This window comes from Cherax quadricarinatus, chromosome 8, assembly GCF_038502225.1.
Source record: "Cherax quadricarinatus isolate ZL_2023a chromosome 8, ASM3850222v1, whole genome shotgun sequence".
Lineage (NCBI taxonomy): Eukaryota > Metazoa > Arthropoda > Malacostraca > Decapoda > Parastacidae > Cherax > Cherax quadricarinatus.
In genome coordinates, this window is record NC_091299.1 from 10168327 (window position 1) to 10189687 (window position 21361).

Sequence of the window (21361 nt, forward strand, 5' to 3'; positions counted from 1 at the left end):
AGAAAGCAATAATAATATAAGAGGGGCCTATAGATGTGACTAATGAACAGAGGACATGTTATTTTAGTGCCAAGAATGTCTACCTTGTTTATTCTGGACCCTATGACAGTTTCAGAATGGGGCCTGAAACAGTCAAAGGGTTAATGATAACACAATAATAATCACTGAAGCATATTAAATGTGCATAAAACGTTAATATAGACATTTGGCTTAATCCATCTATGATTTTTTTCAAAATTATATAATAAACATGCTACATAACATATAAACATATAAATTAGCAAATATGAGATGTTTTTCTGGTCAGCTTGACAGAGTGAACAGAAACCATTCGTGTTCGGGCTGGTAACAACAACGTTTGTTTACATAACTCGTGAACATTCTACCCTCTCATTCTCTCTCATTTAATCTTGTTCACTCACCTCTCACTTTACATTAAGACTACAGATATTTTAAGGTAAGTAATGAGTGGACACGATTGTTATATCATAGTTTAATAATAATATTATTATTATTAGTACATATGTATTATTGTAATAATAATAATAATAATAATTATTATTATTATTATTAATTTAAGGCACTGGAGCACAGATCCACTGTATAGCACTTCGTCTGGATTTTTTGGGTTATCCTAGGTAATTTATACTATGTATGATAACTTTACTTACGTGTACCTGTGAGAGAGAGAGAGAGAGAGAGAGAGAGAGAGAGAGAGAGACAGAGAGAGAGAGAGACAGAGAGAGAGAGAGAGAGAGATACAGAGAGAGAGAGAGATACAGAAAGAGAGAGAGATACAGAGAGAGAGAGAGATACAGAGAAAGAGAGAGAGAGAGAGAGAGAGATACAGAGAAAGAGAGAAAGAGAGAGAGAGAGAGAGAGAGAGAGAGAGAGAGAGAGAGAGAGAGAGAGAGAGAGAGAGAGAGAGAGAGAGAGAGAGAGAGAGAGAGAGAGAGAGAGAGAGAGAGAGAGAGATACAGAGAGAGAGACAGCCACATTCAGTCAGTCAGTCAGCCAGCCAACCAACCAACCAACCAACCAACCAACCAACCAACCAACCAACCAACCACCAACCAACCACCCACCCAGATACATATTACACATGTTCCAGAGTTGTTTCTTTTTACTTAGGGTATAGGTTATACAACATTCTGGCAGGATGACACTACCAGTGGTATTCTCCCATTCCACTGTCAACAATACATAAAGATAACAGTAACATATGATACTGTATGCGATGTAAAATTTACAATACAGTTCACTGCCATGTATACATTATATACAGTACATAAATAATTAAAATATAACTATAGAAGTAAATTACGGTAAAAAGAAAGAAATAATGATTGTACATTACATTACAGTACTATGTAGGTAGTTTATATAGGAGGGGTTTGACATTATGCCCTACCCAGTATGTCGGCAATTTTCAAAGTTTCAACTTACGTCTATTTTGACTTACAACAGGTTGGTCGGAACCAAGCTTGGTCGTAAGTTGGATGGTAGGTGTACTACTCTACTAACAATAGAATACATGACACTTACCTTTATTGAAGATCTGGTGATGATTGATGGGATGGGAGGAGGGGAGAGTGTGGAAGTTATTGTTTAGAAGAGGAATCCCCTTCCATTAAGACTTGAGATAGCAAGTTCTTTTCTGGGGTTACTTTCTTTCTTTTTTTAATGCCACTAGGACCAGCTTGAGAGTCACTGGACCTCTGTCGCACAACAAATCTGTCCATAGAGCTCTGTATCTCCCGTTCCTTTAAGACTTTCCTAAAATGGGCCATAATATTGTCATTGTACAGGTTGCCAACACGGCTTGCAGTAGCTGTGTCAGGGTGATTTTCATCTATAAAGGTCTGCAGTTCAACCCACTTTGCACACATTTCCTTAATCTCTTTTTTCAATTCCATACTAATTCTTGCCCTTTTTACCACAGGGATGGCACTAGAAGCTTTCTTGGGGTCCAAGGTGACTTATTTTGCAGTTACAAGCACTAAAAACACTGGGATAATGTGAAATGTACTGAATGTATGTGTAGATGCAACCACACTGGCTGGCTTGTAAACACACGTGGGACGCGTCCTGGATGAATCACATAAGGCAAGTTTTTTATCGTGAGGCGAGGCAAAATTTTTGCATTCAAATGCTTCGTATGTCTGATTTAACGTAACGTGATGCATTCATACATATAAAAGCCTGGTAACATGTTTACACTATCATATATTAAGTGAATAATGCAGTTAGGCCTAAAAAATGCATATACAGTACACACATTACTTACATTAAAATATTTTTTTGTCCTTAGCTTATAGTAAGTGGTGAATACAGTAGGGCTAATATGCTCACCGTGAGCCACTAGGTTTGTTTACATTCTCTGGGAGCTCCGCATCTCTCCATTATGTCAAGAAAGTTTCAAAAATTTCGAGTGTTTTAAAGTTACTTCATATTTTATATAAGAATACTCTGATAATTATACTTATGTGTACATGTCCCTAAATAAACTTACACACTGTGCTGGTGTGCAGTTACGTGTTAAAATCAATAAGAGTGTCTTATTATTCTTGAAGCCATATTAATAATGATTACGTACAATAATAATGCACAATAATAATCCCTCTGCAAGATTCTGAAGAGAAGTTGCAGAGATTGGTGGATGAATTTGGTAGGGTGTGCAAAAGAAGAAAATTAAAGGTGAATACAGGAAAGAGTAAGGTTATGAGGATAACAAAAAGATTAGGTGATGAAAGATTGAATATCAGATTGGAGGGAGAGAGTATGGAGGAGGTGAACGTATTCAGATATTTGGGAGTGGACGTGTCAGCGGATGGGTCTATGAAAGATGAGGTGAATCATAGAATTGATGAGGGAAAAAGAGTGAGTGGTGCACTTAGGAGTCTGTGGAGACAAAGAACTTTGTCCTTGGAGGCAAAGAGGGGAATGTATGAGAGTATAGTTTTACCAACGCTCTTATATGGGTGTGAAGCGTGGGTGATGAATGTTGCAGCGAGGAGAAGGCTGGAGGCAGTGGAGATGTCATGTCTGAGGGCAATGTGTGGTGTGAATATAATGCAGAGAATTCGTAGTTTGGAAGTTAGGAGGAGGTGCGGGATGACCAAAACTGTTGTCCAGAGGGCTGAGGAAGGGTTGTTGAGGTGGTTCGGACATGTAGAGAGAATGGAGCGAAACAGAATGACTTCAAGAGTGTATCAGTCTGTAGTGGAAGGAAGGCGGGGTAGGGGTCGGCCTAGGAAGGGTTGGAGGGAGGGGGTAAAGGAGGTTTTGTGTGCGAGGGGCTTGGACTTCCAGCAGGCATGCGTGAGCGTGTTTGATAGGAGTGAATGGAGACAAATGGTTTTTAATACTTGACGTGCTGTTGGAGTGTGAGCAAAGTAACATTTATGAAGGGATTCAGGGAAACCGGCAGGCCGGACTTGAGTCCTGGAGATGGGAAGTACAGTGCCTGCACTCTGAAGGAGGGGTGTTAATGTTGCAGTTTAAAAACTGTAGTGTAAAGCACCCTTCTGGCAAGACAGTGATGGAGTGAATGATGGTGAAAGTTTTTCTTTTTCGGGCCACCCTGCCTTGGTGGGAATCGGCCGGTGTGATAATAAAAAAAAAAAAATATTACATTAATATAAACATTTTCATTAATCCATCTATGGCTGTGAAACAGAAACCTGTAACTGTTTTGCATGATGGTAGGATTGCTGGTGTCTTTTTTCTGTCTCAAACATGCTGGATAACGGGTATATCTTGCTACTTCTACTTACACTTAGGTCACACTACACAGGCATGCACATGCATATATATATACACATACATAGGGTTTTGCTTCTTTTTCTTAATAGCTCTTGTTCTTATTTTTTTTTCTCTCTATTGTTCATGGGGAAGTGGAAAAGAATCTTTCATCCATAAGCCATACATGTTGTATGAGGCGACTAAAATGCCGGGAGCAATGGGCTAGTAACCCCTTCTCCTGTACACCTTTACTAAAAATGAGAAGAAAAACTTTATAAAACTGGGATGCTAGAATGTGCATGGATGTAGTGTGGATGATAAGAAAGAGATGACTGCTGATGTTATGAATGAAAAGAAGCTGGATGTCATGGCCCTAAGCAAAACAAAGCTGAAGAGGGTAGGCAAGTTTCAGTGGGGAGAAATAAAAGGGATTAAGTCAGGAGTATCTGAGAGAGTTAGAGCTAAGGAAAGGGTAGCAATAATATTGAAGGACCAGTTATGGAAGGAGAAGAGAGAATATAAATGTGTAAATTCAAGGATTATGTGTATTAAAGTAAGGGTTGGATGTGAAAAGTGGGTCATAATAAGCATGTAGGCACCTGGAGAAGAGAGGAGTGTAGAGGAGAGAGAGAGATTCTGGAAGATGTTAAGGGAATGTATAGGAACCTTTGAACCAAGTGAGAGAGTAATTGTGGTAAGGGACCTAAATGCCAAAGTAGGAGAAACATGTATAGGAACCTTTGAACCAAGTGAGGGAGTAATTGTGGTAATGGACCCAAATGCAAAAGTAAGAGAAACATTTAGAGAGGGTGTGGTAGGCAAGCTTAGGGTACCAGGTGTAAATGATAATGGGAGCCCTTTGATTGAACTTTATATAGAAAGGGGTTTAGTTATAAGTAATACGTATTTTAAGAAAAAGAGGATAAGTACACAAGATAAGATGTAGGGCGTAATGACAGTAGTTTGCTGGACTATGTATTGGTAGATAAAATACTGTTAAGTAGACTTCAGGATGTACATATTCATAGAGGGGCCACAGATATATCAGATCACTTTCTAGTTGTAGCTACAGTGAGAGTAAAAGGTAGATGGAATACAAGGAAAATAGAAGCAGCAAGTAAGAGAGAGGTGAAGGTGTACAAACTAAAAGAGGAGGCAGTTAGGGTAAGATATAAACAACTATTGGAGGATAGATGGGCTAGTGAGAGTATAGGCAATGGGGTCGAAGATGTATGGGGTAGGTTAAAGAATGTAGTGTTAGAGTGTTCAGCAGAAGTTTCTGGTTACAAGAAAGTGGGTGCGGGAGGGAAGAAGAGCGATTGGTGGAATGATGATGTAAAGAGAGTAGTAAGGTAGAAAAAGATAGCATATGAGAGGTTTTTACAAAGTAGAAGTGATGCAAGGAGGGAAGTGTGTATGGAGAGAAAAAGAGGTTAAGAGAGTGGTGAAGCAATGTAAAAAGAGAGCAAATGAGAGAGTGGGTGAGATGTTATCAACAAATTTTGTTGAAAATAAGAAAAAGTTTTGGAGCGAGATTAATAAGTTGAGGAAGCCTAGGGAGCAAATGGATTTGATAGTTAAAAATAGGAGAGGAGAGTTATTAAATGGAGAGTTAGAGGTAACAGGAAGATGGAGGGAATATTTTGAGGAATTGTTAAATATTGATGAAGATAGGGAAGCTGTGATTTCATGAATAGGGCAAGAAGGAATAACATCTTGTAGGAGTGAGGAAGAGCCAGTTGTGAGTGTGGGGGAAGTTCGTGAGGCAGTAGGTAAAATGAAAGGGGGTAAGGCAGCCGGGATTGATGGGATAAAGATAGAAATGTTAAAAGCAGGTGGGGATATAGTTTTGGAGTGGTTGGTGCTATTATTTAATAAATGTATGGAAGAGGGTAAGATACCTAGGGATTGGCAGAGAGCATGCATAGTTCCTTTGTATCAAAGAGAGCGCAAAAATTATAGGGTAATAACTCTGTTGAGTATACCTGGTAAAGTGTATGGTAGAGTTAATATTGAAGGAATTAAGAGTAAGCCAGAGTAGGATAGCAGATGAACAAGGAGGCTTTAGGAAGGATAGAGGGTGTGTGGACCAAGTGTTTACAGTGAAACATATAGGTGAACAGTATTTAGATAAGGGTAAAGAGGTTTTTGTGGCATTTATGGATTTGGAAAAGGCATATGACAGGGTGGATAAGGGGGCAATGTGGCAAATGTTGCAGCTGTATGGTATAGGAGGTACGTTACTGAAAGCAGTGAAGAGTTTTTACGAGGATAGTGAGGCTCAGGTTAGAGTATGTAGGAGAGAGGGAATTTATTTCCCAGTAAAAGTAGGCCTTAGACAAGGATGTGTGATGTCACCGTGGTTTTTCAATATATTTAGAGATGGGGTTGTAAGAGAAGTGAATGCTAGGGTCTTGGCAAGAGATGTGGAGTTAAAAGATAAGGAGTCAAACACAAAGTGAGAGTTGTCACAGTTGCTCTTTGCTGATGACACTGTGCTTTTGGGAGATTCTGAAGAGAAGTTGCAGAGGTTGGTGGATGAATTTGGTAGGGTATGTAAAAGAAGAAAATTAAAAGTGAATATAAGAAAGAGTAAGGTTATGAGGATAACAAAAAAATTAGTGATGAAAGATTGGATATCAGATTGGAGGGAGAGAGTATGGAGGAGGTGAATGTATTCAGATATTTAGGAGTGGAAGTGTCAACAGATGGGTCTATGAAGGATGAGGCAAATCACAGAATTCATGAGGGGAAAAGGGTAAGTGGCACACTTGAGTCTGTGGAGACAAAGAACTTTGTCCATGGAAGCAAAGAGGGGAATGTATGAGAGTATAGTTGTACTAACACTCTTGTATGGGTGTAAAGCATGGGTGATGAATGTTGCAACGAGGAGAAGGCTGGAGTCAGTGGAGATGTCATGTCATGTGTGGTGTGAATATAATGCAGAGAATTGGAAATTAAGAGAAGGTGTGGGATTACCAAAACTATTATCCAGAGGCCTGAGGGGTTGTTGAGGTGGTTCGGACCTGTAGAGAGAAAGGAACAAAACAGAATGACTTCGAGAGTGTATAAACCTGTAGTGGAGGGAAGGCGGGGTAGGGGTCGGCCTAGGAAGGGATGGAGGGAGGGGGTAAAGGAGGTTTTGTGTGCAAGGGGCTTGGACTTACAGTAAGCGTGCATGAGCGTATTTGATAGGAGTGAATCGAGATAAATGGGTTTTAATACTTGACGTACTCTTGGAGTGTGAGTAAAGTAACATTTATGAAGGGATTCAGGGAAACCGGCAGGCCGGACTTGAGTCCTGCAGATGGGAAGTACAGTGTCTACACTCTGAAGGAGGGGTGTTAATGTTGCAGTTTTATAACTGTAGTGTAAAGCATCTCTCTGGTAAGACAGTGATGGTGTGAATGATGATGAAAGTTTTTCTTTTTCGGGCCACCCTGCCTTGGTGGGAATCAGCCGATGTGTTAATAAAATAAAAAAAATAAATAATAAACACCTTATGGGCCACCCCATCTCAGTGGGATATGGCTGGTGCATTGAAAGAAAAGAAAGAAATATTTTAAGGTAAGTAATGAGTGTACTGTACATGCATTATATCATTCTAGGTGCACTTTAAATGTAATATATCACATGTTGGTTTGATGGCCAAGTGGGCTACCATACCTCCCATACCTGACATCCTACAAATAAATACTACTCGCCTCTCACCCTACATTAAGACTACAAATATTTTAAGATAAGTAATTAAAGTTGAAAGTGAACATAGATAAGAGTAAGGTGATGAGGGTATCAAATGATTTAGATAAAGAAAAATTGGATATCACATTGGAGGGAGGGAGTATAGAATAAGTGAATGTTTTCAGATATTGGGGAGTTTACTTGTCAACAGATGAGTTTATGAAGGATGATGTTAACCACAGAACTGATGAAGGAAAAAAGGTGAGTGGTGTGCTGAGGTATCTGTGGAGACAAAAAATGTTATCTATGGAGGCAAAGAAGGGAATGTATGAAAGTATAGTGGTACCAACAATCTTCTATGGGTGTGAAGCTTGGGTTGTAAATGCTGCAGCCAGGAGGCAGCTGGAGGCAGGGGAGGGGGTAAAGGAGGTTCTGTTGGCGAGGGGCTTGGACTTCCAGCAAGTGTGCATGAGCATGTTAGACAGAAGTGAATGGAGACCAATGGTTTTTGGACCTGATGAGCTGTTGGAATGTGAGCAGGGTAATATTTTGTGAAGGGATTCAGGAAAACTGGTTAGCCAGACTTGAGTCCTGCAAATGGGAAGTACAATACTTGCACTTTAAAGGAGGGATTTGGGATATTAGCAGTTTGGGGGGACATCTAAACTGTCGTATCTGAGCATCTCTACAAAGACAGTGATTAAGTATGAGTGATGGTGAAAGTGTTGAATGATGAAAGTTTTTTCTTTCTTTTTGGGTCGCCCTGCCTAGATGGGAAATGGCTGTTAAAAAAAAAAAATAATGAGTGTACTGAATATGCATTTTATCACTCTAGGGTGTTTTAAATGTTGTATATTACATGTGGGTGGGTGGCCATGTGGGCCACCATACCTACCACACCTGACTTCTTGCAATAAATATTACTCACCTCTCACCCTACATTAAGATCACAAATATTTTAAGGTAAGTTATGAGTGTACTGTGTGTGCATTTTACTTTTTATTGCTTTTTAATGCTTATTTCTATTGTTAACTTTATATATGTTAGTGTAAACTTGTTATCTGGCATTTATAAGTGGAAAAAACAGTATTGTGCTTCGTGGTGATGTCCGCTTTACAGCAATAGCCTGGAACCTAACCTGCCATATAAGTGGGGCCCTACTTACCTGGAGTATACCTGGGGAGGGTTTTCAGTGGTCAAAGTCCCCGCAGCCCGGTCTGAGACCAGGCCTCATGATGGATTAGGGTCTGATCAACCAGGCTGTTACTGCTGGCCACACACAAACTGGCGTATGAACCAAAGCCCAGCTGGTCAGGTACTGACTTTCGGTGCCTGTCCAGCGCCTTCTTGAAGACAGCCAGGGGTCTATTGGTAATCCCCTTATATTTATTGTAGGAAATCTGAATAAATTATGAATGGGTATAATTGAAAACATCTGTATTAGCAAAGTGCTGGAAAGTGGGGCCTGCCTGTATTATTATAATACTAATAAGAATTACCATTATAATTATTATCATCATTATCTGATGAGATAATTAAAAGTACTTCAGGGAAATTATATATGGTAGATAGATTTTTTCCCTAATCACCATCTCACAGAAAGAAGGGTCACCAAAAAAATAAAACAAATTTGCCATCATTCACTCAATCAGTCTTGACATAATCAGAATACCCTTCAACTGCAACATCCCCACTCCTCCTTCAGAGTGCAGCCACTTCTCTTCCTACCTTCATGACACAAGTCTGCTTAACCGGTTTTGCCAAATGTCTTCACAAAAGTTACCTTGCTTATAATCAGACATTATACCCATGAAAAACCACTTTTCTCCATTCACTCCTAAACTAAGAGGGGTCATGCAGAGCCTAGGGTAATGGAAGGCAATCAGGTTTGGTTCAAGAAAGGGGAGATCAGGTACAATTCCTTGGATCAAGAGCTGCTTACTGGCACCAAGGAATCTCCCTTGTAGGGAAAGATTTATATGTATCTCACCTAGTAATAAGGTTGACAATCATGTCCCATTGACCTCCATCATTAACTGGGTCATGGAGAAGGAATGATACAAGACGACCCTCTACGTCTTCTCCTCGTCTGGTGCACTCTACCATCTTGTTGAGGAAGTAGTTGCATCGCTCTAACTGCTCATACATTATTGTAAATTAAAAATTAAGTTAGTGAGTCACAGTATTTGTGCATTAACCCTTTCACTGTCCGTCAAGTAGATCTACATCAGTAGGATCAGTGTCTATACTGTAGAACTATGCAAACTTCATAATGCCCTTGAATTTGCTAAGAGTGGCAAGTTTTGACCTAGATGTGTGCAGCACAGTATAAAAAAAAAAAATTGCCTCATGCATTTGGGGGTGTTTCCTATGGTGACTTTCATGGTTTTATTGGTTCTTTCTTGGTGTCAACATATATACCACAAGACATACTAATGAAATTGAAAAGATTTTGGTCTGTTTTAGACCTGAATAAGTCTCAAAATAGAGGAAATAATCAATTTTGGATGATTTTCCTGGGAAAAGGTAGGGGCCCCCCAACCCTACTAGAGTCTGCTTTATGGATATTTACTATTTCAGCTTCAATTACTGTGATGGCCTACACCATGAACAAGCATTCTTGGTTATTTATTTTTTATTTATTATTAATTTGGACATGATACATAGATGTACAAAGAAATACAGTGGTTAAGTGTAACATGCTACAACCCCCTTGTATGCAGAGTATTATGGGCAGGCTTAAAATTAACTTAAGATTAACTAAGCAATGATATATTCACTGGTAAAAATTATAGTAAACAAATAGCAATTAAGCACAAATGAATATTTCAAAGACAGGTCATATGATCATTTGCTGAGTTGCTGTGTATTCAATAGAATGGAGTATTCTATTAGGTAATGTAATTAAAAAAACAAAGTTTGATAGGGTCACAGGTTATACATTTATGAGATACAGTTATTCAGTATTTATTCAGTTGTGGGAGAGTAAGAGGTTTTTAAGAAGAGACTTGAATTTATAAACAGACAGTGTTTCTTTTATATTCACAGGTAATGAATTCCAGATTTTTGGGCCTTTTATGTGCATTGAGTTTTTGCATAGTGCGAGCTGTACACGAGGAACATTAAAGAGTGATCCGTACCTTGTGTTATGGTCATGTGTTCTGTCGAGATTGGTAAGGAGACGTTTGAGGGGAGGGTTAATATCAGAGTTCAGTGTTCTGTGTATGTAATAGGTGCAGTAATAAGTATGGATGTTTTGTACAGTGAGTAGGTTTAGAGTTTTGAATATTGGTGGAGTGTGCTGCCTGTAGTGGAAATTTGTTATCATTCTGACTGCAGCCTTTTGTTGGGTAATTAATGGTCTGAGATGATCTATTGTTGTTGAGCCCCATGCACAAATTCCATAGGTGAGATGGGGTAAACGAGTGAGTGATATAGGGCCAGGAGGGCTGACTGTGAAACATAGTACCATATCTTCAATAGTATGCCTACGGTCTTGGAAATTTTCTTGGAAATCTGTTGTACATGTGTTTGAAATTTGAGTCTATTATCAAGGTGGATTCCTAAGAATTTTCCCTCTGTGAGCTTTGTGATAGGTGATCCATTTATCATTATGTTAAGAGGGACGTCTGTAGCTCTGTTTCCAAACTGAATGAAGTAGGTTTTGTCAATGTTGAGATTAAGTTTGTTAGTCATCATCCAGGTAGATATTTTCTGTAATTTGGTATTTACAGTATTGGCTAGCATGACTGGGCTTGGGTGAGAGAAGACATATGTAGTGTCATCTGCAAATAGTGTGAGTCTGAGTAGTTGCGATGCATTTGGTAGGTTGTTTATGTAAACGAGAGAGAGAAGAGGGTCAAGGACACTTCCCTGTGGGACACCAACTGTAATTGGCTGTGAGGAAGAGTTTGCTCCTTTTGTGTACAAATATTGGCTTCTGTTGCTGAGGTATGACTTTAGGTAGTTGAGGGAGTGCCCTCTTATACCACAGTGTGACAATTTTACGTGGAGCAAATCATGGTCAACTGTATCAAAAGCTTTATGTAAATCAATGAAGATCCCCAGTGGGACTTCTTTTTTCTCGAGTGCAGTGTATATTTGTTCTAGCATGTGTATAATAGCATCACTCATATTTTTATTAGGCCTGAACCCAAACTGACAAGGGTTGAGTATGTTGTGGGAGATGAGGTAGGAATAGATTCGCTTATGAATTAATTTTTCGAAGATTTTAGAGAGAGGTTGTAAGTTGGATACTGGCCTATAGTTATTCAAGTCTGTTTGGTCTCCTCCTTTATGTATTGGGGTGACCCTCGCTATTCTGAGAACTGTAGGGAAGGTAGAGTATTCGATGGATTTGTTAAAGTGTGTTGCAATGATTGGTGACAGCATTTGCAATGCTTTTTTGTATATAAAGGGTGGTATGGTATTTAAATCTCCTGTCTTGTTTTTTAGTGTGTTGATAATAAGGGAGACTTCTGTTGGGTTAGTCGGAGCTAGGAACAGTGTGTTCAGGTAGCTGCCAGTGAGGTAGTCATTGGGTGGGGTATTTGAGATTGGGATTTTATTGGCAAGGTTTTTACCTATGGAGGAGAAGAAATCATTGCGTCTGTTTGCTGTTTCAGTTGGTGGGAGTTGAGGTTCATCTGGTTTTGTTAGTTCAATTGTGCTATTTCCTGATATCTTTTTTGTTCCTAGAATTTCTGATAGGGTTTTCCAGGTCTTTTTTATATTACCTTTTAAGTTGGATAATCTGTTCTCATAATACAATATTTTAGCCCTTCTTATCAAGCTAGTTAGGACTGACGAGTAACGTTTTGTTTGGTTTCTGGTTATGTGACCCATTTTGTACTGTTTTTGATGTAAGTGCTTTGTATTTATGGATTTGAGGATGCTGGGTGTTAGCCAGGGACTGTTCAGTCTCTTAGCTGTCATCTGTTTAGTTTTCAGGGCAGTGCTTGTTGTAGAGGTATTGGGTCTTTTTTAGAAAATTATTAATACATTCGTCAATACAGTATCTGTATAGATTTCTAGCTCAGTGTGCCAGTCGATGCTTGTCACTGCTGTTGTGAAGTTATTAATGGCTGCCTCATTATGAAGTCTGAGAGTGGCTTTAGCAGTGTCTTGGGGTAATTTACCTAGATTAGTTATGAGGAAGGTAGGGTAGTGGTCTGTGGTATTATCTGCGATTATGCCTGATTTTAAAGAGGATATGGTGTTGGTCCAGATGTGGTCTAGTAGGGAAACACTAATCTCTGTAATTCTTGTAGGTTTTGTTATTGTTGATAGCAACATGCAGTTACTCATAGTGTTTGTGAATTCAGTAATGTGTGAGTCCTGGTCTTGCAGGAGATTTATATTGAAGTCACCTGAGAGTAGTAAGTGATCATTATTCATGTGTGAATCAGTTATCATACTTCCTAGGTTTTCACTAAAATGGCTAATGTTTGACTGGTACTCTGTAGATGTTTATCACTGTGAGAGGTTTTTGTAGGTACACCTACAATCCGACTTACGACCTGCTCGACATACAACCATTTGACTTACAACCGCGTTTTCTATGCCAAATTTCTGGGAAATAAACAACTGTTTGTGTTGTACACAGTGTTTATCCTAAACCTTACAGTATAAAATACAGTACTAACAGTATAAAAAGTAAGGCAAAAAATGAAATACCAAAATAAAACAATAAAATAAAGTCATTACAAAAATATTATGTTGATATTCAGTAGTAAGGTTTGACTTACATCCATTTTAACTTACGACCAGTTTGTCGGAACCGAACTCGGTCGTAAGTCGGATGGCACCTGTATTTGGATTTGAATTTAGCTATTATATATTCCCCATGTTCATCCCTTGTGCATGTATTATTGACACATTCTGGATGGTCTGAGTAGTATATAGCTGTGCCACCCCCTTGTTGATCTGGCCTACAGTTGTGTATCGCTGTGTAACCAGGAATGGCATAGACATCTGTAGTATCAGGCTTTAGCCAGGTTTCGGTGAGAATAATGATGGACATACTGGCATGCAGGGAATTTAGTAATGCTGTGAGGTCATCGTCATGTTTGCTTAAAGATCTGACATTGTAGTTAAAGACAGTTAGGTTGTTGTTGGCTCTGAGAAGTGCCTTTGATTGTTCTGCTGTGTAGTAATTACAGTTGCTGTTTGATTCATTTAACTCATTCAATAAGAGGTTGGTATCAGGATCAATGCTTGTAATCATAAGATTTATAGTGAATCTATAATTAGACTTCAGTATAAGACAAAGTAAATATTCTAAAGCTAAAAAATAGCACCTGAATTATTTTAACAAATGTAAATATATGAACTAAGGTAGTTCTTTCAAGCTAAAATAAAGGAGACAATATAAAAGGGACTAAAATAAGTTGTGGTGAACAAATAAAGTGATGATCAAATAAAGGAGCTTGGGAATATAATAGTAAAATAATAAAGTAGAGAAAAGCACTGAATTGTTGTGTGTGATGAGAGATTCAAAATGGAGGGCAAGTGGTATATAGAAGAGACCTGGGCAGTGATAAATAGAGAGAGGAAAAATTGCTTTAGTGGCTGGAATGCCTACAATGTTACCGTTTTAAACTGAAATTTGTTGAATAGTGTAAAATTGGCCAAATTAAAAGTTTCTGAACAAATAAGAGGGTAGTTCTGATGGTTAAATGGGAGGTTTCTTACAATTTAATTTAATTTAGGGAGTGTTGACAATGAAAGGGTTAAGTATCGTCTATTACATTATTATAAATTTACATTGTAATGTTATATATGGTATATATAACATAACATTTCTGAGATATTTTATATTACCTTATCCCAAAAGAAGAGATAAGACTGTGAAAATTCAAACTCTTCCAAGTTATACTGTTTGATAAAAGGAAGCCGCATGACATTGAGACAGGCAAAGATCCAACAACGTCCAGAAGATTTTTGGTTAGTAACTGGTCTCCCTTCACTCTCAACCTGAAAATAAAATGCCAGAGCTCCTTTCAAGTCCCTCGATTTTCACTGCATTTTTTTAGCACTCTATAAAAGTAGTGCATCCATCTGATAAGTGGATGGTGGATCAGCACCTCAGTTAAATATAAAAATTATAGCACCCTAACAATGAGAAATATCAATAAACTGACCTTATGAGTAAATACGTGATTTGTTGCAATCACTTTGCTTCGACATAAACACATATCCAATGGATCAGCCTTGAAACAAGCATTCATAGCCAACACAGAGGATGATTCACTCTCGACCTGCTCCCGATACTGTTCCACTAACTCAGAGGTTAATGCTGAAATAAAAAAAATGATAAATAGATACACTAATACATTACTGCAATACAGCAGACATCAGGTGTTTTAACACACTCCATTATGAGCCATTTTATACAAATTCATTAAATTTATATTACAACACATTTAGTTTACACAAATAACCCGCACATAAAAGAGAGAAGCTTACGACGACGTTTCGGTCCGACTTGGACCATCACCTTCCACACCGTTACCAACTTGCCCTTTCTTCTCTTAAATCCAACACTAGCATTGTCATACTATCTTCTGACAAAGGTAATTCGGTAGTTATCCTTGATCGCGAGGATTACCTCCGTAAAGCTGATTTCTTGCTCTCTGACTCACGCACCTACACTCCTCTCGTTTCCAACCCTCTTGATCGCATCAAGAGAACTTTCAACAAAAAACTAAGGGCTCTCTCCGACCTCTGTCCTCCTGACTTTGACCTTGTTCAACGGTTTCATGTCATCTGTCCCTCTCTTCCCTATTTCTATGGCCTTCCCAAAACTCATAAACCTGATATTCCTCTTCGTCCTATCATATCCTCTAGAGGTTCTGTCTCTTATTCTCTTGCTTCTTGGCTGGCCAAAACCCTCACTCCCTTTCTAGGTACTTTTTCTCCTGCCCACCTCCGTCACTCTCAAGACTTCATTGAACGGGTTCGCTCTCTCCCAACCTGTAAGATGCTTAGTCTTGACGTTGAGTCCCTCTTCACCAATGTCCCTCTTGATGATGTCCTTGATTTCCTTAGAGAGAAGGCCCATGAAGGGTTTCTTCATCTCCCTATCCCCACTGATGTCTTTCTTGATCTGTTCCGCCTCTGTGTGGACTCTAACTCCTTTTCCTTCCATGGGAAATATTATTCTCAAACCTTCGGTGTCGCTATGGGCTCTCCTCTCTCTCCTGTCCTTGCTAATCTTTACATGGAATACTTCGAGACTGTTCTTCTTCCTACCCTCGATGTGCAACCTTCACTCTGGCTCCGCTATGTGGATGACATCTTTGCTCTGTGGCCTCATGACTCCAGTCTCTTCCAACCTTTTCTTGAAGCTCTTAATAATCTTGCCCCTTCCATTAAGTTTAAAGCTGAATGGGAATCTAATTCCTTGCTTCCTTTCCTTGATGTCCATGTCCACCGCTCAGATACAGGTTTTTCCTTTTCCGTTTACCATAAACCTATGCACAGTGGCATGTACATTCACTACTTTTCCTATCATGCTTCCCCTGTCAAGAAAAGTGTTTTTATCTCCCTCTTTCTCCGTGCCCTCCGCATCTGTGATCCTCAGTTCCTTCCAGCAGAAATTTCCACTCTTCATAATTCGTTCTCCCATCTTGGCTACCCTTCCCATTTCATAGACTCTGCCCTCTCACGTGCTAAACGCAATTTCTTCTCTCCCAAACTCTCTACTCATGAGAACTCTTCTATCCTCTGCCTTCCCTATATTTCCGGTCTTTCTAATCTCAACAATTCTCTCCGTCCCTTACACATCAAGCTTACCTTCCGCCAGACTAACACTCTTCGCACTAATCTCGTTCATACCTCTCCTCCCTCTACAGATGTTCCTGGTGTCTACTCTATTTCTTGCTCCTCCTGTCCTCTTCAATACTTCAGAGAAACTGGTCGATCTCTTTCTGACAGACTTAGGGAGCACAAAAATAGTGTTAGGCTTGCCGACACTAACAATGCTCTTTTCTGTCACGTCAGAGATCATAGCCATCCTATTGACTGGTCTTCTGCTAAAACTGTCTTCCCTACTTCCAACTCGAACAGTCGCCGTCTAGTTGAATCCTCTCTAATACACAACTTTCCTTGTATGAACCTTAGCCCTGGCTTCGTCTCTGTAGATGCCTTCCTCTCCCACTACATTGTAAAATGCTCCAAACTTCAGAACACCCGTGACTTAACCTGAATCCTCATTTTTTCTTTTTCTTTTTCTTCTTCTTCCTCTTCCCCTTTCCTCTTTCCTTTTCTCCTCTGGGTTGTCTTTCTCTCTCCAGTCTTGTGTTTCTGTTCCTTCTTCATTTATTTCACCACTTCCCCTTTCATGCACCTCTGTGCGCTTGCTCTCCCTCTGTGGGCATCTAGCTCTCTTGCAGTGCTCCCCTTCCTTTGTATTTGACTGGCTCGTCATCCTTATTTCCCACTTCTACCACTACCACTACCTCTTCTTCTTCTACTACTACTACAACTACTGATGAAATTAAGACAAATGTGCGCGGCGTCTGGTTGTCTTTGTTGTGGACGTTTCGCCATCCAGTGGCTGGCTGGATGGCAAAACGTCTATGATGGGGATGCCCGGGTGTTGTGCATGTGTCTTAATTTCATCTTGTCGGTATTATATACAACTCTTGTACTACTACTACTACTACTACTACCACCACCTCTTCCTGCCTATATATAGCCGTCCTGCTCCACCTCTGGTTAGTGTAACTTTGTCAATGGTCCAAGTCGGACCGAAACGTCGTCGTAAGCTTCTCTCTTTTATGTGCGGGTTATTTGTGTATCGTTCCAGTCGCGGTATTGTCCCTTTTTTGTTATTTACATTTAGTTTAATTTGAAGATTTTTTTCTACTCTACATGAAGTCTGACTTATAAGTACAGCCTCTCCTCACTTATCAACAGAGTTCTGTTCCTAACACCATGTCATTAAACAAATTCGTCACTAAGTGAAAAGCATACTACAATAGTAGTGAGTTTGTGTAAACTGTCTTTGATAATGTTTTAATGTCACCTCTGCACCATTTACAGTGGACCCTCAACCAATGGCATTAATTTGTTCCAGAGGGCTTGCCGTTGGTCAAAATTGCCGTTGGTCTAGTTAATTTTCCCCATAAGAAATAATGGAAATATAAGTAATCCGTTCCTGACACCCCAAAGTCTGAATTTTTTTTTTACATGAAATATACATTTCCTTATATGGAAAGGAATGGGATATGCAAAATAAACAATAATTAAATGCCACTTACCTTTATTGTGGAGTTGTTGATGAGTGATGTGCCAGCAGCAGGGGAGATTCAGGATTGTCTATTGCTTGGAAGGAGAATCTCCCACCAGAAGGACTTCAGGTATCAAGTCCTTTGGTGGGGTTACTTCCTCCTTGGTTTTTTAATGCCACTAGGACCAGCTTGAGAGTCACTGGACCCCTGTCACACAAAATAACTGTCCAGAAACTCCTCACTCCTCAGCGAATTGGGACACTTTTGTTCCCCAGTGACAGTTCTAATACAGATGGAAGTGCCAGTGAAGATGAGTTTCAAGGTTTTGATGAGGATGTGACTGAAACTAATGACCATATTACCAGTAACAGTGAGGAAAATCCAGATGACCCTCAACCTTCCACCTCTGGTGCTGGGCCATCTTGTTCACATTCAGTTGTACCAGAACGAAAGAGGATACTCCTATTTTCCCATATCAGGACTCAGATGTGAGCAATGGTGATGACAGTGATAGTGAACATGAACTACAAGTTCTTGAAAACAGTTCCAGTAGTGATAGTGAAGTGGAATATTCTCCAGTGAAGTGTCAGTATATACGACTATATGCGCTCTGGTAGTGTGCCATATGCTATTCCAAGGGGAAGGAGTACATCTCAGAGTACATCCCATGGCTGTACAACAGGAACAGACAGTGAAAATGAAGATGATAGTGTTGCACTTGGGATGGAAAATGTGCATGGTGGTGGTAGTGGTGGTGCCAGCCGTGAGGCACCGGCAGTAGGCCATGCTGCCACCAACACTGCTGAATCAGCTCAGCTACAACAAAGACCACTCTCAGCCACCCACCCACCACACCAGCCTCCACAACCACAACCTCCACAACCACAACCTCCACAACCACCTGTCAATATCCAGTACCCACCAGCAGACCGCACCTGGGATTGGCAGGAAACTGACAATTTTGTTCCCAGTCCCCATCACTTTGGTGAAACTCAAAGTGGAATACGGCAATCTTGTACACTTGGGAACAATGCCACTGAATTAAAATGTTTCAAGTTATTCTTTGACGAGCCCCTGATGGAAATTATTGTCAGGGAAAGCAACAGATACTTCGAGTACACCATGGCAAACACAATACTCTCACCAAAATCATGCCTACACCAGTGGAAGGAGACAACTGTGGCTGAGATGAATCTTTTCTTTGCCACAACAATGCTTATGCCACATGTTTATAAGCACAGTGTTAAATCATACTGGTCAACAGACTGCCTGATTGCAACCCCAGGTTTCAGTGATATAATGCGAGTGAATCGATTTGTGCTACTATTACGTATGCTTCACTTCTCAGACAAAACCAGGCCTGACAGAAACGACAGGTTACATAAGATTAGGAATGTGTTTGTGTATCTGAAACAGAAATTCAATATGCATTTTTATCCCTTCAGGAAGCTTGTTACTGATGAGTCTGATTCTGTTCAAAGGAAGACTGTCATTCAAGCAGTATATACCAAGCAAGAGGAAACGCTTTGGTATAAAGTTGTTTGTGCTTTGTGACTGCTACAGTGGTCTTGTGTTGGATATTATTGTGTACACTGGAAGTAATACATTGCAAAATACCAGGAAGTTATTGGGCATCTCTGGTGATGTGGTTAGAACAATGATGGAACCATATCTTGGTAAGGGGCATATATTATATACTGATAACTGGTACACAAGCCGCTCACTCAGTGATTTTTTGCGAGTGAACATGACAGATGCGTGTGGCACAGTGCATGGAAATCGTCAGCATATGCCCTGGCTTGACGCTGGCACTCGTAGAGGTGAGGTGCAGGTGTTTGCTGCCAATGACATCATGGCATTTCAGTGGCATGACAAACGAGATGTCACACTGTTGTCATCAGTTCACCCTAACGAAATGACAAACACTGGCAGGCAAAATAGAGAGACCAATGAACCCATTCTAAAACCTGCAGCTGTGATGGACTACACCTTCAATATGCATTCAGTGGACAAATGTGACAGGCAGATTGGGTTTATTGATTGTGTTTGCAAGAGTTATAAGTGGTACATAAAACTCTTTCAATCTTCTGGACATTTCCATGCTCAATGCTTATAATAAGTATAAGATGAGGACCAGAAACAAACTACCATATGGCAAATTTTGTTTATCTGTCATCAGACAAATAGTATTCAAGTACCAAGGAACAACACATGCAATAGAAAACCGCCCACTAAATTATCAACAACTACCTTCTCGTCTGAGGCATGGTGATAACTTCCTAATAAAACTGCCTGCTTTCAAGAAAAAGGCTCAGAAGAGGTGTTATGTCTGTGCACATGTTTCAAAGACTTCCACAGGCTACAGAACTTCTAGAAACATGTCCTGTGACTGTATATGTGTATATAAAATATAAAAAAACAGTAATAAACAACATTTTATATTGTTAATTTGTGTAAACAAGTTTTGTAAACAATATAGTGACAACAGTGTTTGTGCCGTTACTGTATAGTATAGAAAAAGTAAAAACTTACAAAACAATGCTCATATTAGTCTTGCAGGCCATAAAAATTACTTGAAAAAAATACTAAAAAATAATAGAAAAAAGTAGAAAAAAAAACAAAATAAACGATTACTGGGTGACCGGCAGTCGGCTTTCACTTTCTGTCAACTTCACGCCTCCATATGTCGGTAAATAATGATGGTAAAAAAAATTTTTATTAGCCTATAAAGTTTAAAAAAAAACTATCTTTTCACAAGAAAAAATATTTTTTTTTTTTTTTCAAATATTTTTCAACCCTGAGAACAAGTCTGGGAGAGGGCCTGTCAACCCTGAAAGGGTTAATATAAACAAATGTAAAGTTCTAAATGTTGGACAGGAAAATAACCATGCCACATATAAACTAAATAATGTAGATCTTAATACTATGGATTGCAAAAAGGATTTAGGAGTTCTGGTTAGTAGTAATCTAAAACCAAGACAACAGTGCATTAATGTTTGCAATAAAGCTAACAGAATCTTTGGCTTCAGAGCAAGAAGTATAAATAATAGAAGTCCTCAGAAAAGCATAGAAAGGCATAGAATTAGGGGGGATATGATTGAGGTGTATAAATGGAAAACAGGAATTAATAAAGGGGATGTAAATAGCGTGCTAAAAATATCTAACATAGACAGGACTTGCAACAATGGCTTTAAATTGGAAAAATTCAGATTCAGGAAGGATATAGGAAAGCACTGGTTTGGTAATAGAGTTGTGGATGAGTGGAACAAACTCCCGAGTACCGTCATAGACGCTAAGACGTTGTGTAGTTTTAAAAATAGGTTGGATAAATACACGAGTGGGTGTGGGTGGGTGCGAGTTAGACCTGACTAGTTTGTGCTACTAGGTCAGATGCATTACTCCTCCCTAAAGTGACATGTCTGACCTCACTAGGTCAAGGAACTGGCTTAAGCAGGTGGGAGAATTGGGGGAGAACTGGAGCTGCCTCGCATAGGCCAGTAGGCCTGTTGCAGTGTTCTTTCTTTCTTATGTTCTTATGTATTTATTTTATTTAGTTTTCATTGTTCTGCGTATGTAAAACTATAATTAATCTTCACAAAAATTATTTTTTATGAATATTTTTGGGTGTCTAGAACGGATTTATTGTATTTACATTAATTCTTATGGGAAATATTATTTCGGTTCTCAGCCATTTCGGTTTT

At 39.4% G+C, this 21361-nt stretch overlaps 1 protein-coding gene across 1 annotated transcript in view; it reads right to left on the bottom strand.

Annotated features, from left to right (window-relative positions):
• Positions 1–21361, bottom strand: part of LOC128685347 (bleomycin hydrolase) — an 88975-nt gene that overhangs the window by 33523 nt on the left and 34091 nt on the right. The window contains exons 3-5 of the mRNA XM_070082853.1: positions 14568–14722; positions 14248–14400; positions 9416–9561 (exon numbers count right to left, since the gene is read on the bottom strand). Of these exons, the coding sequence (XP_069938954.1) occupies positions 9416–9561; positions 14248–14400; positions 14568–14722 (454 nt within the window). The remainder of the gene's footprint in view (positions 1–9415; positions 9562–14247; positions 14401–14567; positions 14723–21361) is intronic.